General features: G+C 37.7%; 2 protein-coding genes across 3 annotated transcripts in view; one reads left to right on the forward strand and one right to left on the reverse strand.

The window, feature by feature from the left end:
- LOC105232202 (uncharacterized) overlaps positions 1-15,490 on the forward strand; it is a 30,544-nt gene extending 15,054 nt beyond the window's left edge. Inside the window, exons 3-7 of one of the 2 annotated variants that reach the window (XM_049454955.1) lie at positions 2,586-3,603; positions 5,830-6,637; positions 9,717-10,117; positions 11,017-12,080; positions 14,500-15,490. In XM_049454955.1, the coding sequence (XP_049310912.1) occupies positions 2,916-3,603; positions 5,830-6,637; positions 9,717-10,117; positions 11,017-11,834 (2,715 nt within the window). In that variant the 5' untranslated portion in view covers positions 2,586-2,915 and the 3' untranslated portion in view covers positions 11,835-12,080; positions 14,500-15,490. Of the gene's footprint in view, positions 1-2,585; positions 3,604-5,829; positions 6,638-9,716; positions 10,118-11,016; positions 12,081-14,391 lie in introns of both variants that reach the window. The other variant, XM_049454954.1, reaches the window with a different exon arrangement.
- A 7,926-nt stretch (positions 15,491-23,416) lies between these two features.
- Positions 23,417-24,704, reverse strand: LOC105232203 (protein terminus). Its single transcript, XM_011213832.4, has one exon. The coding sequence runs from the start codon at positions 24,610-24,612 to the stop codon at positions 23,506-23,508; it is 1,107 nt and encodes a 368-aa protein (XP_011212134.2). The 5' UTR covers positions 24,613-24,704; the 3' UTR covers positions 23,417-23,505.
- Between the last annotated feature and the right edge of the window lie 1,626 nt (positions 24,705-26,330).

Consider the following 26,330-nt stretch of genomic DNA (forward strand, 5'->3'; position numbering starts at 1 on the left):
TTACTTGTAGCCATGTCCATTGCAGCCTTGAATATTAGACTCTCACTGCGCATTAAAGCGGATCATATATACTATATCTGACAGCCTTTGAGATTTCCTTGTTGTTAACCAAAGTGATTGTATAAAGCTGCTGTGCTAATATTTACATATTATTTTAATATTATCAGGTCTGCTACGTCTATCAATAAATTTCGAACGAGTTAAGCTTCAATCAATTACCACATTAGCCTTTCATATGTAGCAGAAATGGACCCAAGTGTCAAGAACTCCCGACCCAACCTAAAATCATAAAACATAACATTTACGGTTCAGTGAATAGCAGTGAGAACGATTAGCTAGGTGAGAGATTGCCTCTTCAGAAATGTGTAAATTTTCAGTTAAACCAAAAATATCAACGCTGAAAATTTGTAAAGTTCCCGGTGAACTTATAAGGAGTAGAAGTTGTTCCTAGATTTAATGTCTTTTACCGGATAAAATATAGTTTATTTATAATTTGAAAATGTTATTTTCCAGTTCGAAGCTGGACCTTCGGTATAGGTTCAAAATCTACCAACAACTTTTGCGATGTATCGATGATAATTTACAATGTGACCCTTTTTTCTCTGTGGTATAAATCGTATTAAATATAACTGCTGTAGTTTAAGAAAAAATCAACGATCAGGAAAATTGAGATTCCTCTCTTTTTTTCAAATCTAACTGTGATACGCATAATACCGACACTCCAACAAGAGTAATGAAGTTTTCAAAAAGCATTCCTTCCACTAATTTAGTCAATTAGCGGAATTTAGATATCGATAAACATTGCTAATTGACTCAATTAAGCAACTGCTGGATATCACAACAGGTACATAAATATTCTGGTATTTAGCTAGCTAATATGAAAAAAGAAATAATTGAGATATTCCAGCATAATAGTTCAATTGAAAAGTCACCGGCCTCATACATAGATGCCCTACTAGTATTAAATCCAAATGATTGTTTGACCTTCGAATTGACAGCAGTCGAATCATAAATGGTGAATTATGAGTGAAAACAACTTTTCTATTGTGAAAAAATGGATAAAAAGTAAAATCGAGTGATAAAATAATGGGTTCTGAAAGGAAATACTTTTGCAAGCAAAAACTTGCTTGATGACGAGTTTCCGGACACTAGCCCAGGGACATCAACCATCGAAGATTTTATGCTAAGTTTTAGACGTGGTGAAAAGAGCACCGAAGACTGTCAATGAAGTCGACGACGAAAAAACGACGAAAATGACCGTAAAGTGAAGTTCGTCGGGGTAGCGGGCATTCTAAAGATATCAACTGAACGTGAACATCATATCATTCACGAATATTTGGGTATGATGCAAAGTGCAAAGTCACGCGAGCTCACTTTTGACCAAAAAAATAAACGACGTGTTGATGAGCCAGAGCACTGTTTAGAGATTTTCAAGCGTTTTAAACACGAGTTTTTGCGTCGATATGTGGCAATGGGTGAAATATGGCTCCTTCACTTCATTCCGGAAAGTCCAATCGGCAGTCATCCAAGAAGACTGCATACGTTGAAACCAAAAAACACCAAAGTGTGAAAAACGCAACAAATCGGCTGACAGGTTACGGTTTCTGTATTTTGGGATGCGCATGGAATAACTTTTTTTTTTACTACCTTGGAAAAGGAAGAACCATCTACAGCGGTTATTACATAAAGTATTTGAAGAACAAATTGCCGGAAAACAGTCGTATTGAATTAAAAGAAAATGTTGTTTCACCAATACAATGCATCATCTCACCAGTCAGTGAAAACGTTGGTAAAAGTCACGAATTAGGCTTGGAATAGGTTTTTCATACACCCTTTTCTCCAGATCTGGTGGTTTTTTACTCTTCTCAGTTCTCTAAAGAATGCTTGCTGGGAACAACTTTTTGTCGTATGAAGAAATGATCGCCGGAACTTAGGGCCTGTTTTGAAACAAATAACAAATTTCACTGCAAAAGAAATATTATCGAAAGGTTGGAGGGTCGCTATAAGCAGTGTACCACCCTTGAATGAAACTATGTTGAAAAAAAGATTATAACGAATTTTTCCATATGTTTTTCTATGGTAGGTCGGGGACTTTTCAATTGACTTATATAGATATATTGGTATAAGTTTTATCCAGTACTAAGCGATGTGTGAAATATTTATAAGCTTTATTCGCCTTTAAAGGCATTCCATGGAAGTTCTAGGAATCCAAACAATATTCTAAAATTTTATTATGCACTGAAAAAAATTTAAATAAAGTAATGGAACTCTTTCAGCTTGGTTGGCTACAGAGTTAACTGATTTGCATAACAAAATACACGTGTTTGCTTAAATAAATAGCATCAAAATGTGGAGAAAGCGCTGAAATTGAACTAAACAATGCAAAAACAAAAGCAAACTCAAGAAGCCACAAGCAAAATGAAATGAAATGGAAACAAATAAAAAAGAAAATACAAACAAAAATCAAACAGAAAAATATTTGAAAATAAGTAAATTTTTTTTTAACTTTAAAATGGATTTTTTATTTTTAAAATATAAAAAATTTTTAAAATTGAATTTTTCTTCCAATTTATTTTTTTCAATAGCAAGCAAAGCATTCATAATAAGCATGTATTGAAGAGAACCACGCAGCATAATCGAAAAAATAATTTGATATGCCAAAAAAAGCTAGAGAAATTGGTGGCGCGCAAAATTTAGAAACGTGCCAGCGAAAATTTCAACAGAATTTGACAACAACAACCAAATCAGCGTTCGCAGAATGAAGTGAAATTTCACTAAGGCACGCGCACAACAAAAAAATTACAAAAAACAAGAACTAAACAGCAGCAATACCGCTGCGAACGAAAAGTGAAAGCAAAACACACAAAATCGACCAACATACAATACAAATAACGGGCGAAAAAATCGCAAACTCAATGAACGAGAAATTATCACTGCCAACAGCCACACCCATTGAACAGCTGCAACAACAACTGCAACAGCATACCAGCACTTGTGCGACCATTGACCAGACGGATTATCGCTACGAATCAACGCTGCCAGCAGCAGCAGCATTGGCAACGACAACAACAAATAACCCAACAACATACCAACACGACAGCAGCAACAGCAACAATAATGCCACAACGAGTGGCATTGACGTGGGCTGCGTGGAAAAAGGCGCTGGTGGAGTCACGGCAGCCGTTGTCGCAAGCAGCGAATTGTATCGCTACGCATCGGTAGCAAGTTTAGGCGGCGCTTCGACTATGCTCGCCGTCGATGCTTATATGACTGGGTCGGGTGTGGGTGTGGGTGTGGGTGTGCCCGCCCAGTCCGCGCCACTTGCAGCGTCGGCCGCGACAATTCTGAAAATTAGCCACACTGGCAGCGTGAGCGGTGGCGGCAGCAAAGGTAGCACCGTGAACAGTCCGCACAAGCAGCAGCAGTCGGGTGCACCGCAGCGCGACAACGTTTGCGGTTGCTTCGGCGGTGGTCGCGACGGTGGTGGTGCGCGTGGTGAGGATGCTGGTGGCGATAAGCAGCAATTGCCCGCGTTGACTTTTTGGCCCGCATTGTTTGCCAATTTGGGTATTTGCACGCTGCTGCTCGGCTATCTATTCATTGGTGAGTACACAGTTCGTGTTTATTACTGTTTTTGCCATCGATTTTTTTCATTGCTCATTTTTCTGCGTATTTGTGTTGTTGGCTTTTGTGCGCTGCTTTTATTTAGAAATTTTCGTTTCATAAATCAATGGATTCGGCGTGCATATCGCTTAGCAATTCTGGGTGGTAGGCAAGTGAATGACATATTGTAGGCATTTTAAAGCAGAATTTCGGCAATTCATTTAATGGGTGTACATTTTTTAGGTTTTGCGTTGAAATAAAGATAAATTTAGTACATTTCTAAGACGTAGAGGAAATAGTAGAACTGTGTTAAAAAAATATTGAAAAATAAGTAAACATTTCAGTTAAGCTTAAAAAATTAAATCAACAAAAATATAGGCAACTTTTATTTGACAGAAGCATCTGAATTTTTATTTTGTTTAAAAAAATTAAATTCCTTAGAAATTAAAATTTCGAAATAGTATCTTTAAAATACCAAAAAATCAAATTAAGTTGAAATGAAAAATCCAAGAATAAATTTTAAGGTAAGTTTTCATTATCGAATTTGTTTTCGTAAAATTTTCCATTGAAACGAAAGCAAAAAATTGAAAAAAGTTAATTTAAAAAAATTTAAAATTATCAATTTTCTTTATTTAATTTACATTACTCAATTTTTTAAATTTTTTTTTTATTTTTAAATTTACATTTTAAATTTTCCAAAAAAAAAAACAACAAATTTAGAGTTCCGAGATTGGATTTTATTTTAAATTGAAAAATGTAAATTTTTTTTGAAAATTTGTTTTACAAATATATTCGATATTTAAATAAAAAAAAACAATATTCAAACATTCAAAACTCAAAATCAAAAATAAAAAAAATTAAATTATTTAACGCTTTCAAATTGCTATAAAAGTGGCGTCTTTCCTAGAGCCATCCACTATATAAAGTCTCCACAGAACATATTGGGCTTGACTACGGTGTCGTAGAGCCAGAGGACCACTTTTGGTGAGAGAGCCCACCTTTTGCCAATGGCTCTTCCACAACCGTACAAGACAATCGATGTTTGTTTTGCTCTCTCTTCGATGCTCGCCTTTTATAAAAGCTACCTATCCACGATCTACCTATCCTAGATATTTTACTCTCTCCGCCGGGTGTCTATCCGACGGGTGTCTTCCATTTGCAACAGTGGTGCCAACGGGATCTTGTATCTTCTTGTATATAAAACCACCTCGGATTTATTTGGGTTGATGGCGAGACCTCTCTCAACTGCGCAATTTGTTACGACGCTGAGATCTCCCTGCGTCAACTCGTATACGGAGATTTTTTTCGACCATAAGCGCTACATTATCATCACCCGGTAGGCATGATGTTCAAGATTTTTAAGCAGGTCGTTAACGGTCAGGATCCATAAAAGAGGGGATAGCATTCCACTCCGTCGAGCACGTGCGTTGTACCATTCAGTTTCAATGAAGTTTGATTCAACCTCAATACCGTCCAGAGTAGTTACGACTGCTTCCGACAGGACGTAATTGAAAGCGCGCTCAATATCAAGGAAGGTCCCAACAGCGAATTTCTTAATCCTAATGGCTCCCAAAAGCCATGATACCGTAGTATGCAGGGCAGTATTCACTGACTTGCCTTCACAATACGTATGTTGCGCTCCTGAGAAATGGTGCCTCGAAATGCGTCTCCTTATGTATCAGTCCATCAATATCTCCAGAGTTTTTAGTAAGAAGGAAGAGAGGCCGATGGATGAACTCTAGTTCGTCTCCAGGCTCCAGGCACATAGATAGTTGTCAACCAGTTGAATGACACTTTAACAGCCTGCTGTAGCTGCGCTGGTACGATGGCATCCGGTCTCGTGGGCTTGGAAAGGTTTGAACGAGTTGATTGTACAAGATCAAGTGTCGTTTAGCCAGAAGGTCAACAAAGGCCGCGCAATTATCTTGCAGCATTCCGAGAGATATCTCCCCAAAAGACGTATTGCTCTGGAAGTGAGCATCAAAAAGCACCCGAAATGTATCTTCACTACTTAGGGCTCACTTCGCATTTGCATTCGAAACTCTGCGTAGTACCAAATTGTGAAAGACAATTTAATGTTTATCGTTTATTTTTTTTTTATATTTTTGTTTTTATTTATTTCTATTATTCAATTTCGCCTAATAAATGAAAGCCGAAAAACTTTTCAATTTCGATCATGCTAATTCACTAAGGCCGAAAACTCAATTACATTTCTCTTTGCCACAGGCTCATTTCTATTCCTCACCATAGAAACTTCCGGCGATGGTGGCAGCGCAGCAGGCGTTGTCAGTGATCCAAATGCTTGGTCACACGCGCAAAATGCAGACATATCGACAAAAAAACAACAACAACATAACCAGCATACACCGCAAGCCAGTTTCACTGGAACACAGTCAAAGTTATACACATCCAGTGAACCGTTATTGGATGTGGCAACCGCAACAGGCGGAGCGCGCTTGCAAGGAACTGATACTGCTGCTGCTGCTGATAGCGGCCAACCACACGAAAGCAGCATGACGAGCAGTGGCAAGTTCCACGTGAACACGCCGAATGCAATGTGGCATGCAACAGCGGCAGCGATGGTGGCGAACGGCACGGGGGCCACCACAGCAGCTGACGCTGCACACTTTGATGTGATTGCAAGAGCGGAAACGGAAACATATACTGACAGCAGGCATGCTACCAACAAGTTGCGACCAGCGCCTAACAGCATGTTGCTACAACAACCGAATGACATGGCAGCAGCTAAAGCTACATATGCAACGCTGCCTAAAGCCATGGCTGTGCAGGCGCAACGTGGCCATCGAGCTACTAATGCCATTGATGCTGTCAATGGCAATGGCATTAACGCGGCTGACGGTGATGTTGATGTGGGTTTGCGTAATGGAGATGACGATGAGGATCAGATGGCTGACATGGCGGCGGAAAACGGCGATGCATGGAGCGGGGAGAATGTGGCGTTGCAGCGTACTGTGGAGAATATTTGGGATATAACGGTTTCATTGAATATACTCTACAAGGAAAATTGGACTAAGTGAGTAATTATGTATAATGTTACTTATACGGCAACGGTATATAGCGTGCGAACAGTGAAACAGTTTACAGTGCATGCGAATAGTTTGTAGACGAAAAAGTTTGGCAGAACAAGTGCAGCTAAAGACAGATATGTGCCTAATATTAACCAAGAACCAGTGACCGATTCAAAAACTAAACAATAGTTAGGCCAACTGATGGGTTTTAAAAAATTTTGCATAAAAAAGGACATGCCAGTTCGAAGGGGTCGAAACCGAGAGCACCTGACGTTCAGGTTTTGATTGAGAATTGGACAAATTCTGAGAATATAATGAATGTCTCTTAAAAAAGGAAATCGAAATCAATACAGAAGGGGTTCAGTTAGAATAGATCTTGGTAGTCCTGTTTGGTTCCTTCAGCAGCATAATGACTTTGGGAGCACAGAAAATCGTCCGCCGACTGGGCCATCGATTTACGATACAACCCATTATAATTGGAACTTTCGTAACGAGGTCGCAAAATTACAATTTGACATAAATAGTTTTGCAAAAAATGAAGGCTTTGCAACCGAAAAGGGTCGTTGCCGGCAGTATCTGTCGTTCAGGTTTGGGATGACCCAATATCAGAGAAAACGATGGATGAATTTTGCAAAAGGTCAGTTCCGAAGGTATTCAGTTAGAATCAATCGATGTTGGTAGTCTGCTGACGAGACCGTCGATTTACTCTTCGATGCGGATTCCAATTACAGTTCGACATCGATATCGACTATTAACTGATCCGAAAGTCAATGGTATCAAGTCCACGGACGCAGTTGTCTAATGATGGTTCGATATGAAGCGTCTTAATTGACATCTAATAAGTTCATGTTTCTTTCCTTTGAGAAACTAAAGTAACAGATTTCATTTGTGGAAGTTGTTGGGCATGAGTGCCTTCAAAGTTAATAGTCTGGAGTAGCCGAACCAATTGTTTTCTTTGGTGCCAATTGGAGATTCCAAGTATGGTTTTTTGTTTTGCTAACTCTAGGTTACAGCCATAAAAACCAGTATAACTCCAGGCTTTTTTCATTTTGTATATATACTACGTGCAGTCCAATGCCATGGGTCAAGTATCTGACATGGAGCTGTGGTAACCTTTTGTAGTATTTTCCTAACTATTCGAATGTTTTTCTTTAGTACACCCCACATCTCGGCACACACATTTCTTGTAGGCACTATAAATCCCTTGCGTGTATGCTGAATTTCTTAAGTTGCCTGGAAATTAGTGCGTATTGTTTGTGTGGATGCCACATGTGGTGCAGGAACCAGAGCAGTGCAGTGATTGTCTTCCGCGAATGATATTTGATTGCGTTTGACATATGGTTGATGAATGTATATAGCATATATGTCCTACACACAAACTATATATATACCTATGGAACATTATTAGGTTTGAGGTTAGATTTGTGCATCTATTGTAACTGCAACAATGCCACAAATGACTTGCGTGCTATTTCAAGACTTCAAAACAGTAATGCAGTTAACTGTTAATAGGTTAGGGAACGTATGACAATAGCAATTCCAGAAATCATTTGGAATATTGTACTATCGTCTTCTGAGAGCTGCACGGCTTCCAACTTCTGTAATGTACACAGTTTTGAGAATAATTAGGATTGTCTATTATTACAGCCGCCAATCTGACTTTCACCAAAGTTGCAAGCTTCTTACGAAACACTCACTACATATTAGTGATAATGAGCTCTCTTCTCTGAAATTCTAAGCCTATTAGAAAGCAGTTCGCCATATTAACTTGCCTCTACTGCCATTGGTTGAGTATCAGCTAAAGGACTTGCACTTGCACATCTGGAACTCTTTTTTTGATACTAAATCCTGGTTCACATTAGCAATAAATCTGTAAAGGACTAAGGTAATATATGAGAAAGCGAGTTCATTCTATTGATACTGACCCTTTTTAATCATTAAAACGAGTAAAAGTTAACGATACACCTCAAACACAGTCCTGTTTAAGCTACTAATATTGATTTAAACTACTAATATTGATATTTTGGCTTTTGGAATTTGTGTCTCAATCTTAAGAGACTGCGTACCTGGAACTAAACTATTTTGAACTGAGCCTGCTATTCTGTATCCTAAGTCATGGTCCTTTGCGACCTTCACTGACAGCTCACACACAACCAAGTTCCTTATAGTATCTGCAAATAATATTGTGGAATCTTCTATAATCTTCGACTTTTGCTGAAAACACTGTAATCTACCCTGAATAGTCTTGCCTCTAAGACTTAGTTTCATCGCGTCAACAATTTTAGTAAAATATGAGTTAGAGGATGATATGGATTATTACCAAAAATTGTCTTTAGGCACTATCAAAAGCCTTCACGGCCTTCCAAATCTTGGACAACTTTAGCTTTAAAACCGGATTGTGAGTAGGATTAGCTCTATGTGATTTTGGTAGAACCCAGGGCTGGTGGTTGCGGTATTCTGACAGCTGAATGTGATGTGATGACATTCATCAGAAATGGCTGGCGGGCTAATGTTGCAACCGCCCCCGTCTCATTAAATCCCTGACTGACCTTAGAGTACGTTTCCCCTCCGTCGTCGTTAAGTTGGCGTGGTAGGTGTAAGTTAAGACGACTGCTTCCTTCCGTTGGTCGGCTCTGAACGTGTTACCTCATAAAGGCGTCAACCCTCTAGGGACTGAATTTATTTATTGGGCTATGCAGTTTGGATTCCTAAAAATAATCTCAAGAGGTCATCTTGTATGATGTTCGCAAATTTTGATTATAAAGAGCTGCACAAGCCTATGAGTCCGTCGTACGTGAACATTTAATACTTCCAGAAGTTTCACAATGTTCACTTGTCCATATTAAAATACTTGTAAGCTATTAAATGCACTTAACTGCCATTGTAATTCAATAAAATTCTTCGCAAAATCCGCAAGCACTTGACCCTAATTACATTTTCGTCTTATCAAATGTGATTAAATTAAATTTAATGCGATTAAACTAAATACGCTTCACTTTTATCACACCACACGCTTTACACTAACGTACTTTTCTTACAATTTCTGCACCCACCACTCTCAACGTCTCTCTTATACGCACACAGATTGGCTGCCTTGGAGATTAATAAATTTCAGGATCAATTAGTCAAAAGGCTTGTCATGGATTTGACGCTATCAACAGCTGGTGGTGGTGCTGGTATGGCGGGTGTTGTTGCAACAACTACAACAATGTTGCATGATGCACATTCTAGGCAAACGCAACAACAACAGCAGCAGCAGCAACAGCCTTTCGATTATCACAGCATGGAACCGGCTACAAGTAAACATTATGGCAATGATGCAGCTGAACAACAAAAGGTGCAACAACAACAGCAACAACGTGAACGTTATTGGCAATTACAAGCAGCCCGTCAGCGTCAATGGCAATTGCAACAGCAGCAACAACAATTCGAGTGGAATTTCGCCACATCGTTTCTATATTCACTGACAGTGGTGACGACAGTGGGTAAGTTTTGATAAAATTTGTGCCTAGATTTATCCGATCCAAAGCTTGTGCCAATAATACGGTTTTGACTTCATTTGACCTCCAGCAACTGAATTAAGTTCTCGAAATTGTTTCCTATGTTTTATTCGTTTTTAGAAAAATTTATAATTTTCAAGCAGTTTCTGCGGGTGTGCTTTCGTAAAAACATTTCCGGCAGTCACCCACTTGTAGCGGAACCGCCTCCTAGGAGTATCAAGACGTCCTTCTTCAACTATGTCGACGACAGAAAACAATACGCCGATCAGACTTCGGACGCAACTAACTTTAGACATGAACTGACCGTAATAAAAACCTTCACCGGCTCCCCTTCAGTGAATGGCGTACCTGGAGTCAAACCACCCCCTATTGCAGACGACGAGCTCGAGTTGCCGAGCAGCAACTGTAGCAGGTTCAAATCCTACTTATCCAGAATTGACCACAACATATCAAATATATATATAACGTGCAAAGGGTCCCCGCATGACACTAACCATCTATTTGAATTCCCCGCTTAACTTACTCATCCCCTCCCTAATGTGCGACCTTGACCATTCGTCTCGTTTAGTTTGATGAATATCTATTCGCAGATTTCGAAATCCCCATCATATTGAATATACCACTTCAAAGGTGAAAATGATGGGAATACTCCAAAGAACTCATAAAAGAGGAAAAACCTGTCATTCTGTTCTAGATCTAAATTTACGACGGTTTCGCATAAAATTTGGTTACACTCCTAGAATCCCAAACTAAGAACTTTAATTTGGAAAACGCTCTTACTTATATACTTATCAACCATCTGAAGCACAGCACGAGTATTCGAGAGTTTTAAAGCTGACCCATAATTAAATATGCGACATTTGTTTTTGTGTTACTCTTTCCAGGCTACGGCACTATCACACCACGCACTACACTCGGCCGTATGGTGACCATTGTATACGCCACACTCGGCATACCACTCACACTAGTCTATCTCTCGAGCATCGGCAGCATACTGGCCAAACTGGCGAGCGGTTTTTGTGAGCGTCTGCTTTGCTGCTGTTTTTGCCGGAACACCACAAATAAAAGACACACCATCTGCGGTTTTAGTCGACAACAAGTCGCCGATAAGAAATGCAATGTAAAACTACAACAACTGCAAAAGCATCATCAACAACAGCACACAGCGAGCTCCGCGCAACAGACCGCACAGCAGCCCACACAATCCGCACACCTACCCTACTGCTACGTGCGTCCACCGGCCGACGATGCGCTCAGCTATGGCGAGCACTCACCACTCTCCGCACACTCGCCAGCCACACGCAGCAATGGCGCACATACGCTGCGCTGGTCACTAGTGCTGCCAGTCGGCTTTTGCGTGCTGCTGCTGCTCGCATACGTCACGTTCGGCTCGTTGGTCATTGCGTTGCTGGAACACTGGCCCATCTTCGACGGCGTCTACTTTTGTTTCATGAGTTTGACTACAATCGGTTTTTGTGATCTGCTGCCGGGTGTAAATGTACGCCCGGCGACATCCACCTCAACGCTGGTGGTGTGGTTCTGTGCGGCGTACATACTGAGCGGTCTGACGCTCACCTCTATGTGTGTGAATATGTTGCATGACGAGTTTCTGCAGCGCATGCGTGTTGTGGTGAAATTCAAGAAAATGGCGACCGGCAGGAATACGGCGAAGGAGCGCAGCTTCTACGGCGCGCCGCCTTGACAATGCGGCGGCGATTGGGAATTCAAATTTGCCGTTGGTGGCGGCGCTACGGTTTACGCGCCGAAGCTGGCGTTGAGCCTGTGGCACGATGATGTGCTTCTACGAGTGGTGACATTTTTGCTGCGGCGTGATCTGAAGTTGCAGCGGAGTATATAAACAGCAGTAAGGAATTTCATTGGGTGAATGTATGCGTGTGTGTCGGTCGCAAGATGTGTGATTTGCCGAAATGTGATTATTTCTTAAGTGGTGAGTTTATACATGTATTTTGTATTTATTTTTCAAGTTTATAAAAGCAAGGCTTGAAAATAAATTTGAAGACAAAAATCTCTTGTCTGAGTACAATTTTAACCTTGTAACACCCTGGAACACCCTGCATTTATAACGAGGAAGAAAATAACACAAATAAGTTCACTCAGAGCTATAAGAAATCAAAGTGAGTCAGTGCTTAAGTAAGCTAAGCTATTTTTTTCTAATATATTTAGACTTCATAAATCATTTTGACATTAATCCCGAACTCAGTCCCGAATACTGACATTAATCCCGAATTTAGTCCCGAAAAATCTTAATTCAGTTCAGTTTTTTTTGTCCAATATATTTAGACTTCATAAATCATTTTGACATTAATCCCGAACTCAGTCCCGAATACTGACATTAATCCCGAATTTAGTCCCGAAAAATGTTAATTAAGTTTAGTTATTTTTTCTAATATATTTAGACTTCATAAATCATTTTGTCATTAATCCCGAACTCAGTCCCGAATACTGACATTAATCCCGAATTTAGTCCCGAAAATGTTAATTAGGTTCAGTAAATTTGTCTAGAAGATGTATTTACGCTTTATATATCATATTGACAATAATCCCGACTTCAGTCCCGAAAAAAAATATTTTTTTTCGCAGTTTTTTAACTCAGTAGTTAAATTGACATAACTGCATAACGTTACACAACTTTTTATTTTATACAATTTTGCAACTTGTACTTACTTAATACCGATAGTAAGGTTAAGGAGTGAATTTTAATACAGAAAAAATATATGTATGTATACCTGAAATTAAAAAAATTGTGGAAATTGTTCAGTTAAACTTTGGAAAGAATAATTAGCACAAAAAAAGTAATACCGAAAGCATTCCGAAAGTAATTTGTAAGTAAGATCCTTCCGCAAAACGGAGGTTTAAAAAATATGAATCTTTTTGAATTTTTTGTTGCCAATAGAAATTGCGACCTGCATCCTGCCTATAGCTTCCCAAAGGCAAAATATCAAAGATTTCGTCTCCAAAAAATTTCTGAATGATGTTTAAATATATAACTATAAACCCTAGAAATTTCGCTTTAATCACTTATTTCTTTAGCTCCCAAAAAAATCCTCAAAAAAATCGATTTTTTGAAGCCTCTAAATCAGGCTCTCCCCTTAAATTACATGCTTTAAAGTTCCTTTTAGAAACCACATGTCTAAGAAACCCTTTGTATGAAAATTATAAATAGTAGATAATATAGTTTTAATATTTTATTTTAAGATTAATATAGGGTGATTTTTTAAGAGCTTGATAACTTTTTTTTAAAAACAAACGCATAAAATTTGCAAAATCTCATCGGTTCTTTATTTGAAACGTTAGATTGGTTCATGACATTTACTTTTTGAAGATAATTTCATTTAAATGTTGACCGCGGCTGCGTCTTAGGTGGTCCATTCGGAAAGTCCAATTTTGGGCAACTTTTTCGAGCATTTCGGCCGGAATAGCCGAATTTCTTCGGAAATGTTGTCTTCCAAAGCTGGAATAGTTGCTGGCTTATTTCTGTAGACTTTAGACTTGACGTAGCCCCACAAAAAATAGTCTAAAGGCGTTAAATCGCATGATCTTGGTGGCCAACTTACGGGTCCATTTCTTGAGATGAATTGTTGTCCGAAGTTTTCGCCTCAAAATGGCCATAGAATCGCGAGCTGTGTGGCATGTAGCGCCATCTTGTTGAAACCACATGTCAACCAAGTTCAGTTCTTCCATTTTTGGCAACAAAAAGTTTGTTAGCATCGAACGATAGCGATCGCCATTCACCGTAACGTTGCGTCCAACAGCATCTTTGAAAAAATACGGTCCAATGATTCCACCAGCGTACAAACCACACCAAACAGTGCATTTTTCGGGATGCATGGGCAGTTCTTGAACGGCTTCTGGTTGCTCTTCACCCCAAATGCGGCAATTTTGCTTATTTACGTAGCCATTCAACCAGAAATGAGCCTCATCGCTGAACAAAATTTGTCGATCTTGCACATTTCGAACCGAACACTGATTTTGGTAATAAAATTCAATGATTTGCAAGCGTTGCTCGTTAGTAAGTCTATTCATGATGAAATGTCAAAGCATACTGAGCATCTTTCTCTTTGACACCATGTCTGAAATCCCACGTGATCTGTCAAATACTAATGCATGAAAATCCTAACCTCAAAAAAATCACCCGTTAGTAAATATTTCCCCGAGCAAAATTATTAACATTTTTAATCAACTCATGAAAAGTATTAAAAATTCTCTTTGTGCTATTTAACTCATTCTTCTCATTTCAGTTAGTCATACTTAAGTGCAAGTAAAAAGTTTATTTCTCCCAACTTATTTTCGCCATAAAGATTAAAGTTTTGCGATTGATTCACCATTCTATTTGATGTGACGTACAGACTGAATGCGCCTGGAGCAGACAATGAGAAGCGCAAAAATCAACGCTGTGTGTCAGCACACATCACTCTGCCTCGCGCGCACAGCAGCGCTTGTGCCCGCACGTCGCCTGCTCCCCCGCGAAGAGTGACACAATTAAATGTTGGAAATTTAAGCATCAAACGCTGACGAAACGTGACTATAACGAAAATTTAATTTCGAAGTAAATTGAGATGAGTTTAAACTTTGTCAGCCGAGCGTCGTGCAGCACGCTTTCTGCAACTTCTACTTCGCATGCAAGCACTCCTGCACTTGCTAATAATAAGAGATTGGGAGAGTGAGAAAGAGCGAGGGGTTACATTACGTGGTGCGTGTACGTGGAAACGCAGCGTTGCTCAATTTCATGAAACGTGACAACCTTGCACTGGGCCAAAAGTGCCGCCAACAATAACAAGAATTATTTTTCTTTATTGTTGCGCGGCGTTAAGTAGAGAGAGCGGGCGTAAGCAGCGCTGCGGCAGGGGTAAAGAAAATGCGCAGGCGAAAGTTGACAGTTGCCTGACAGTTGACAGTGAAAGTTAAGCTGCGGCAGCTGCCACAATTGACAACTCAGCTGACGCTGAAGCTGAGGCTCTTTACCGTTACTGCTGCTTCTGTCGCTGTGGTGGTTGCGGTTGTGGCAGAAATGTGAGGTGACATTGGCGCGGTTCCAATCTTTGCTGCTGTCAGCTGCATATTTAATTTATTTAAAGTGAGCGCCGAGCAAAATTAAAATCAATAAAAAAATATTAAAGTGCGTTGTGTAAAAATTCAAATTTTAGCGTTTAATAGTAATAATTGTATTAATATTTAATTAATTTATATTTTATTATTTTTAATTATATTACAGTGTGCCAATATTGACTATATCTATATTAAAATTAATGAAGATAAAATTAAAAATGTATGAAAAAAGTTGTGTGTGGTATGTATAATAATAATGCACGAAAGGAAATATTCGAAAATTTAATTTTCGCAAATAAAAATATTGAAATCTAAAAATATGGAAAAATGTGTTTTATTTACTCGGAGAGTAGGTTGCTCAAAATATAAAATAAAACTGGTTTTTAACTGATTTGCCTGAGCTCGAAAAATTCTCAATTTAAGCCATACGTGACCCTCATAAAGTTAGGTTATGTTAACACTAGCGAGCCTAAAACAGTTAAGCGCCAAAAAAGTAAGGTTAAGTAGGTTTGCCGAGGTTAATGCTATCCTCGGCATTTAGCCATGGAAAAAATACATCCTATTTATCTCATTGACTGCAGGCGACCGAATACATGAGATGTTATTTCGTTACCTCTATAGGTAAAGAACCTCTTAATGGGTCAGTTCCTAGAAAATATGAATTCATGATACAGAATCGTTCCTTCTTTTCACATACATGGAGAACTTTGTCAGATGTTTGCCAGGTTTCTCATCCAAATTTAAAATTTACACGAAGTATTTGCATTTATAGTTAGGACTTAGTCTATCTGTAATATCGACACGAATCGGTTTAGAATTCAAGATAGATTTTAAACCTTTCTAGGTGTTTTGTGATTCTCAAGTGGACGATTTTGACAAGAGTCCAGCAGAAGTAGTAGTGGGAACTTTAAGTACAAGGCTTTATATTCTCATTCACCTGCGCTTCAAATCCAATCAACTGGGCTACGAACCCAGCCATTTGGAATGATAACAAAAATCGTATCGACTGTTTAGTTGAGAAGTTCGAATTGAAAATCTACAACCACAACTTTCATACTTAAAATTCTACTGTACGAGGACCCTTGTACAGAAAGAAGTGGAAGTTTTAGGTGTCAGGTTTTAAAGTCGTAACGACGGGGAAGGACATAATTTTAGATATTTTTTACCCTTGATCTCGAATACATGATAGTTAAGGATCTTGGGTCAACGTTATTCCGCTGCTAACAAAACAACAATAATTACTTTATACAGAGGAATACAAATGGAGGTATATATAATATTTCTAAGAATCCAGCTATGAGAGTCGTCCACAACAGAAGGAAAAGAAGAGAGAACCAAAAGTATCGCAATGTGGCAGTAAAGAACGACGGATCCACAGAATGGGCATCTGGACCCATTCCCCTTTTGGGCGAACCAAAAGTATCGCAATGTGGCAGTAAAGAACAACGGATCCACAGAATGGGCATCTGGATTTTCAGCTGACCCAAGTATTTTTACTTTTACTTTTCCAAATTTATACTTTTACAAATTTCGTAATGGCCTTAGTCCGTACCGTTATTGGCTAGAAAGCGCTTCGCCAATCTGTAAGTTCGAACACGGGAGTTCTTTTTCAATGCCATCACAAAGGACTACCTTATTAGTCTACGTGTGATCTTTGATCAGCCATCTAACCTAACCTAGTCCGTACTGTATAGAAGACTCTGAATATGTATTTTATCATTGCTCTTGGTTTTCAAGTATAAGGGAAAAGCAGAAAGCCACACTTTGCCGTTGTTTTGCGGCGGAAAATATGAAAACATTTGCACCACAGGCTATGTGAGTCTTCTACTAAATTCTTTTTTATATTAAATCTTGTACAAAACCTTCTGTACCGAAGCAAAAAAAACATTCAATAAAAATTGTTTCGAGGCTTGGTGAAACCAAGAATCACAAACAGCCCTTGGCATGATTTCTTAAATCACTTTCCTCTTATTCATGGCATCTTCACACTTGTTGTTAACAATTTATCTTAGGAACCTTATCATCTTCAATACTGAGATTTAAGGTACTTATCTATTTGAGTGCAGTTAATTGCCCTCATTAACTATAAGGATTCATGACTATTATGATTTTCTACACCCACCTGGAAATCTGGACGCAAGTGAGGCAAACAATTACGTCTGTCTATTATTCTTTGTCTTTTCCTTCATTCTTTAAGACCTTCTTTCTGCTTTAAGACACCTAACTGAAACGCATTTATTTTGCCATTTGCATTACTGCATTCCGTAGTACTTCTTACTACCTAGCTTCTTTACGGGTACGCTTACGCTCGGCGGTAGCTTAAAATTCTCTCCGTTGCCTGCGAATATTTTGGTTGCATTCCATTGTGTTGTTCATTTGTCCGTTTGTCTGGTAAATCTCTCTCTTTGTCTGTCCATTGTTCGCGCTCAGTTGTTTGTTTGTCGTTAATGCTAATTGCATTACTGACTTGAACTTTGAAATACCACAACAATTACTTATGTAAATCCTTTTGGTGGCAGTTGCCAAGGACAATAATGCTGTAAGTGGGTAGGTATTGCGGCTAGCGGCAACTATTGTTTGTTTACGTGGGTATAGTTATGCATTGTGGCATTTTTAGTGGTACCTAAGTCTCCCCAGGGAGCATTAGTGTAGTTTTTTGGGAGTATTGTACTGAAATAATATAATATACTATTATTAGTAGTAGGATGGAGAGTAAGAGAGTAACAAGAAAAAAGAAATATAAAATGATATAGAGATAATGAGAAGAAACATAAATAACAATAGTGAGAGAGAGAAAAGGATGCAAAATTAGGTAGAAAGGTATGTAACGATACAAAGGAGAGGATATTTCGATAGTAAGATGAAGGAAAGGAAAACATAAGGTCCATAATGAGGGAGACAAAGAAATGGTACACCACATGAAGAGGCAAGAGCTGATACAGAGGAGAAGATAAAAAGGTATTTACATAAAGAGAGTGAAGGAGAAAGAGTACGATAGTGAGAGAAGTTGAGAGGGAAAGGTATTTAAATAAAGAGAGTGAAGGAGAAAGAGAACGATAGTGAGAGAAGTTGAGAGGGAAAGCGAATCGAAAACCTTCAATGCTCTCGTTGATCCGGACAACAAGAGCTACCCAGCGCAGTCGCTATTTTTTGATTTTCTGATCTATGTCAATGTCGCGGTATATTTCGTTCAGCTTATCGTTCCCTCGACTGCGGTATTCGCTGTTGCCAATGCGGAAAAGACTACATATAAATATTCCGAAAAACTTTTCTCTCGAACACTTCTAAGACCGCCTCTTCTCATGATGTTATTACAATGATAATAATGTAGGACTTATAGAGCTTGGTCTTTGTTCGTAGAGAGAGGACTTTATTTTTCAATTGCCTACACAGTCCAAAGTAGCACCTGTTGGCAAGAATGGTTTTGCGTTCGATTTCAAGGCTGATATTGTTGTTGGTATTGATGCCATTTTGGGCCCCTGTGAAGTCGATCAGCCTCAATCAGCCATCCTTTACATTTATTGGATGGCGGTGATGTCAGTATTTACTTTTATGGGGACATCAACCAGCTGGGCAGCGGCTCCTTTTCAACATAGGTCATATCATAGTTCTTATTACGTTTGCTGTGATCGTCATCAAAAATGGGGTCTTTCATTCGAGGTTGTTGTTTCATTTCTTATGGGAGTGGTTTCTACGTGGTGGAAACCCAGCGCAAATCCTCGTTAGGCGAGGAGTATAAAGTTTTCTACACATTTATATACTTAGCCCGCTCGCAGCCGCACCTATGGTGCACAGGCGTTGCAATTAGACTTCAGCGAACATTTAAATCGAATGTCGGAGTGGCCCGCTGAAGCTTTCTCTCTTTTAGTTATGAACTCTGGCTCCTCACGGGTCCGCAAATATAAGCCACAAAGTCTACTTATATACAAAAACAGAAAACTAGAAATCAGACTCGCCAGAGTTAGAAGACCGCTAACAAAAATACATAATCGCCTTTGAGATCCTTGCCAGCTCGTCTCACTTGCTAATCGAACACGAGTTTATAGCATGCTCTACATCATTTTTGAAACAAAACTCTGGTCGCAAATTCCTCAAAGGTTGCCGACAAGCCATGTGCTCTTTGCCTTCGTTTACCCATAAAACTTTCGTAATTTATTTACAATTATTTTTATTATTTTCATGCAAACACATACGCCCTTATATGCATATGTATGTATGTATGTATGTGTGTATGGAATGAGAGTCCTCGCATACGCACGTATAGTTTTCTTTTGAGTTGACATTTGAAGAAAATTTATTTGCGGTTGGTGGGGATTTATGTTTGCGTGGCAGTTGGCAAATGCTTAAGTGCTTGCTTTGGCGAACGGAAGAGCGAATGCAATGCGTTTGGCAGAACGCAAAGCATTGGAAGAGAGCGGTAAATTCAGGCAAAACTTTTCAAGTGTTATTTGTTTTACTTTTGATGGCATGGAGTCACACAAATTTAGAATATTTGATGAGCTCGGAAATGCAAGACATAAATTTCAAATTGTGGAGATATTTATAGATATAAACCAAAGCACACAAATGGGATTCACATAGAGAAATTTTATGGCAAACAAAGTCAATAAAGAAACGCTCAAGAAAACCAAAAAGATTATTCAAAAAGTGATTAAAAGCTGGATTATTTTGTCGCTTAATAATTCTTTATAGTATTAAATAATACTTGGTTGTAGGATATAATAATAGAATATTCAATAATAACATTTCACATATGTAAATGACTTTGGGAAGCTTAAGCAAAAGCTTTAAAATTTCAAAGATTTTTGTAGCTTTCACTAAAATTCTGAAATGTTATCTATGTATATCGAGAATCCAATATTTTAAACTATCATTAATATCAAAAAAGAGCTTTCACTTTGGGGTCAAAAGCTCTTAGTGCAACTCTGTAATGAACACATTTTATATATGGGAAGTTATTATGTATATATAGAGGTTATATACATGTCTATATAAAAGTGCTGTGATTAAAAGCAAACTAGAGCTTTCACTTTGGAGGCAAAAGCTTCAACCTTAATTTTTTTAGTAAGTTTTATTATATAGACTGCACTTTTGGGAAGTTCGCAAATGTTATCTGAATTTACACATTCGACAACCTATATTTATTTTTAATCACAATAAAATAGGAGCTTTCACTGTGGCGTTACAAGCTTTCACTCTAACTGCTTTATGATTAGAATTTAACTCTGGAAGATTCACAATTGTTATCTAAGATTAGACATTCGACAACGTAAAACCAAATACGAGCTTTCACTGTATCAAAAGCTCTCACTTTAAGTCTTCTATAAACATATTTTAGTTCTCCGAAAATTATATCCAAAGTTAGAATTTCGGCAACATATACTTGTCTTTAAGTAATATGAAATAATAGCTTTCACTGTGGCGTACAAAGCTTTTGCTTGACCAAAACAATTTATAGATTTCATATGCTGCAACTTAACTTTTATAATATATTAAACATTCGACAAAGTAAACTTGCTACTAATTAAAATGCAAGTGAAAGAGCTTTCACTGTGACGCCAAAGCTTTTACTTTAACATTTCACATATATTGACATTGGAAAGCTTAGGCAAAACCTTTAAATTTGCAAAGAAAATTCTGAAATGTTATCTACATATATCGAGGATCCGATATCTTAAACTATCATCAATATCAAATGAGAGCTTTCACTTTGGGGTCAAAAGCTTTAACAATGCAATACGTATACAGATTTTATACTTCACGGGTATAAAAATGTTAGCTAAATTTAAATATTCGGCAACTTCAACTTGCTTTAACTCCAAATCAAATGAGAGCTTTCACTTAACAGTCAAAAGCTTTTACTTTAAATAACTAATTGATAGCTTCTCACATAGTTTCCTTCCTCATTCTTTTGAATTATATATGGTATATCCTTCAAGCAGCTAATAAATTCTGATATAAATATTCATTAAAAATCTCAAAGCTTTTTTCTAGGTTTTTAGCTACATACTCCGAACTAATTTGCATAATTTCTGCTCAAATGAATTTGTAATTACATCCTTTTTAAGACACACCTGTTGCTATGAGATATATTTCAAACACGAACATACAACTAATTACCTTTAATAAATTTATTTTATCAAATAATAATTATATAAGAACGCGACGTTGAAGCCATGTCTTCCTGGAAGTTTTCTTAACTCAATGTGAAGAAGACTAAGCGTAATTTCTATAAATGAACGAATGAGCAAAGGCACAGTTAAAGTTCTGTGAGGTGATGTGGTGGTGGTGGTGAGTATAAGAGAAGCGGAAAGTGGTAAGTTAACCTGACAGCTGTCGCTTATGCCAGCTAATTAGCATTGTGGCCACCGCAAACATCAGCAGCACCTGGCGGCACTATCACAGTTAATCCGCGACGAAATTTCGTGTTGAACTGATTAAATTTGAATTTAATTGGCACAGAAATTGGCGGAAATTGTTAAATGACAGCAATGAAGGAATTGAGAGTGATAAATTGCCTAGTGATGGGAAGACAGTCTTGATTATTTCAAATTGAATTAAGAACAGTTATAGGAAGTAGGAAGTTGAAATAAATTAGAATAAAGTGTAAAAAAGACAATAAATAAATTAAACAGAATGGAAAAAATAACCAGAAATAATTTAAAAATAATTGAATAAAGTTAAATATCTTCAATAAAAGCTTTTGTAACGCTCTGAGCTTTAAAAGAGTTTCTGTTAAACCGTCTGAGACGAAAGTTCACTGTTTTTGGTAAAAAATCAGATCTTAAAAGTAAACATATAGCACTGAGAAGCATATATACAGCCTTAACGTATGTAAACAGTTAAACGAGCTTTTACAATGTTGAAAGCTTCAACTTTAAATAGTCATGATGTAAAGAGCTGAACAAACTATTCGGTATTATGAAATATTTTTAGTATATCAATGGAAAAATTGGAAAAAATTAACGCTCAGAGCTTTTAAAGCTTTTTTGTTTAAATGCTCAAAAACGGAAATTTTGTAACGAGTATAATTTTGGGTTTATAAGAAGAAATATATATACTTTGAAAGCTTTCAAAGCTTTTGGGTAAACTTTCACTGTACCCTGAAAAAACAGCGGACGAGTAAATTAACACAATGTTATCATATTAAAGTAAAAGACATGAAAAAAGAGCCTTGAGATCCTCAGAGCTTTCAAGGCTTTTCTAAATTTTTACATTTAAACAATAAAAAACACATATTATAAGATACACAAATCAATGACTACTAGTAGAAGCTTTTTGAGGTTTGATAACTTTCAAAGCTTTTTGGTAAAGTTTTACTGTAACCTGAAAAAAGCGGACGAGTACCATAAATTACACTAAATTGATTGTTAGCATATAAAAGTAAAAGGCTTGAATAAAGAGCTTTGAGATCCTCAGAGCTTTCATAGACTTTCTATTATGTTTAGGAAGCTTTACGTGTATTACAATATTAATACAATTTTAACATAGTAATGTAAAAGCATTGAAAAAGAGCTTTGAGATCCCCAGAGCTTTTAAAGCTTTTATTTTTTTCTCTACTTTAAGATTTTGAATGTAGAGACAGAATAATTTCTTTCTGTTTTTAGCGTGAAGATCTTATTGTCACTGGAAATGGCTTGGAAGTCTTACTGACAAATGGTCGAAGGTAGGTTTTAGAATGTTAGAGCTTTACATAATATAAAATTTATATTTAGAAAATATGTATATACAATTATTTGGAAGTTTAGTTAATATTAGAGATATATGATCTCGAATCTAGAAATATACTATAATATACTTGTAGATTTATTATTCGATTGTTAATGGAAATTGCTTGGAAGTCTTAGGTTCTCGAATATGAGAGGTCTATATGATATTTATACAGTCTGAAAATATCTCGTGTATGAATTTGGAGGTCGAAAAAGTCTTTTCGTACTTTTAAGCAAACTTCAACTTATTTTTTTATATTTATAATGACAACGACATCTATTGATAAAATACGAAAAGACTTTTTCGACTACCCAATATATTCAAATTCAAAATAGTTCAGAGATCAGAAGAATCCTCCACGAAATTTTGCTGAAAATTCAGAAGTCAAAAATAACTAACCAAAAGAGCAGATAAATGGATTGCTTAGAGAAGGTAAATCTCATAAACTACAAAAAATGCTTCGAGGGCAATGAACTAATCCTGTTAATTATTAAAATTAAATAAAAGTAGATTTCATTTTTATTTTCTCGTATATTATATTTTTTCATATAAATAAGAATCTTCCTAACAATTATAGTACTAAAGTCCCACACCTCTCATTCTATAATACCAAAAAGCGGCCAGTTGTAGTTGTCACAACGCATTTGGAAGCAGTGCTCGTAGATCTCCAGATTATCACTGTCCAGTTGAAGTACCTCAAAGCCGCGTCCACAATCCAGCGCCTTGTGTAGCTGAAATTTAGTGCGCTGTGTAAAATTCGCCTTGCATTGGACACACGTGTGCACGTGATCCTCCTCATCGGTGCGTAGAAAGCGCGTTATGTTCGAGATCTCCAAAAGCTGCTGTTGAGCGCCATCGATACTCTGCAACTGTATGTAATGCGCGCCACAGCCTATGCGATCCCAAGTTTGTTGCGCGCGCTGCACTTCACTATCGCATGCATTGCTCGCACATTTACCGAGCTGATAGGGTACCACGTACAATTCTTGCGTGCGCGCGCAAATCCGGAAGCGATATAGATTCGCATCAGCAGCAACGGACGCGCTGACCGCCTGCGCGCTAGGTGCAGCGGTGGCGTGCTTCACACGATACTGCAGCGGCAGTATGCATTTCGTGGGCGCATTTGTTGTTGATGCTGTTGTATTCAATTCGCGGCGTACATAAATCTTTATGCGCTTCACGCTGTACTCAGCAGCGCGCGTCGGATAACAAGCGTACATATAGGCTTCGATTTTTTCCAGCAGCATGAGAAATAATACATCCACAGTCTCGCTAATATCCAGGTGATGCTCTATCGCCAATTCGCTGCTGCAGAATAGAAAATCCGTTTCGTTCAAGGCGCGCACATAGAAACTCAAACGAATGTGTAGGCGCGCGGCGTCATGAAAAAGTAGGCGCAACAACTGCGGTATGGCTTGTATGCCGGCGTCCAGCAAGAATTCATTAGTGCTCCTGTTACGCTCGTTGCAAAGTATGAAATTGTTTATGCGTTGCTCCTCTATTGTTTTCAGCTGCGTGCGTTGTTCGGCACTGCAAAGCGTACGTCCCACACCAGACCAATGTTTCGAATATGCAGCGCGTACATCACATGTAGTGCTGCAAGCGTCACACTCGTACACACGTCCGGCCATGCACCAGCGATGATGGAAGGTACGCGTACTGCCCTCAATGCTGAAGGTGTAGCTAGAGCGAAAGTAGGGCATGGCAAGTGGGCAGCGTAGTGATCGATGTGGTATGACAAAGGGTTGCGCTGCAGTTAGAACGCTGACTGTTGATTGTAGTATGGTTGAGTATGGACTGAGTAGAGTGCCGACGTGTGTGCGCTTTTATACTAGCGCGTGGTAAAGTGTAGAAAGAGACAGGTAGTGTGCGGCAGGTAGCAGGGAGGTAGGTAGAGGACGGTAAACACACGTTGATTACCTAAAATGTAGGTAATCTCTTCATAAAACAACAAACGATTTGCCAAGAATTTTTTTGAATTTCTTTTAATAGGTTCACGGTCGTAGGGAGAGGTAGTTAAATAAATATTTTTCGCCGCAATAATGAATTTTGTAATCGTAATATTCAAAATAATAATAATATAACGGTATTTTCTATATTCAATATCTTTTCTATATTCAATACACAGTGAAAAATATTATATTTTTAAGTTTGAATTTGTGTGCAAAAATTTTTCATTCGAGCTTTCATTGGTGGGCAAAGCCTTTTTTTTGAATTTCATGATTAAATCGGTAAGTTATTCTTAAAAATTTCGATGCAACGGGCTTTCACGGGACGAATAAAGCGTTTCCTTGCATTTCGGTAAGTTATTCTTATAAATTTCGACGCAACGAGCTTTTACTCATTCTTAAAAATAAAAAAAAGATCTATGAAGTAATAATAGTAACTTTCACCTAAGAGAGCTTTCACTTTCTAGTGATTCCAATGAACTAAATTTTGCACATCATTTTACTAAGGACTATTTATTTAAAGTAAAAATGTATGAAATTATGACTCTCACTTTCATGAGTTTTGTATTTCAAGAGCTTTCAGGGAACAATGAACCGGTAAATATCAAGTATCACAAATCAACATAAGCCCACCTTCACAATAAAAAAAAAAAAAAACAAGATGATAATTTTTTCGATTTTTTACAGCTTTCACTACATAATAAAACAACTTTGAGCCTTTTCAGCGCTACTTAACACTAAAAAATTCCAATATTAGTGTTTGAAAATGCTTTCACTATTTTTTAGTGAGATTTTTTTGCTTATATGAATCACTTTTTGTAGATTTCACGCTAGCAGAGCTTTCACTACTTAATAATTTACATATGTACATATATAAAAAGCGTGTTGTTAGCTTGCCTCGTATCTTTGCATAATCCATACGACTTTTAATATCCAACAGAGCTTTCACCATCTTTGATGAGGTTTTACAGCTTTCAGAAAACTCGCTCTCATTTTAAAAAACTTTCAGTAATTTGGAAGAATTTTCACTAATTTTAGTGAGGATTGACTGTTTTCAGTAAACTCGCTCTCATTTCAAGGAGCTTTCACTAATTCCAAAGAGCTTTCACAAATTTCAAAGAGCTTTCACAAACAAATTTTCACAAAACATAAATAAAAGAGTATTTTTAAGGCCCTCAGTGCTTATAATCTATTTAAGGAGTTATATTTTATCCGAAGTGGTCGCGGTAAATAGTTTCGGAGAAGCGCGTATTTTGTAAGACTTTTTAACTTAGTATAATTGACTCTCAAAGCCTGAAACACCTGATTTTTCGAAACGCTTTTTCAAGAAACAGTTGAGGAAATGTTCTCCGAAACGGCTGGGCCGATTGGCTTGAAATTTGGATGCTATATTTGTCAGGTATCATAGAAGGAATACGTTTTTTACACTAATTTCGATTTAATAACGCTGAAGTGTAATTTCACAATAAAAA

This window comes from Bactrocera dorsalis, chromosome 4 (assembly GCF_023373825.1).
Source record: "Bactrocera dorsalis isolate Fly_Bdor chromosome 4, ASM2337382v1, whole genome shotgun sequence".
In the NCBI taxonomy this organism is placed as follows: Eukaryota; Metazoa; Arthropoda; class Insecta; order Diptera; family Tephritidae; genus Bactrocera; species Bactrocera dorsalis.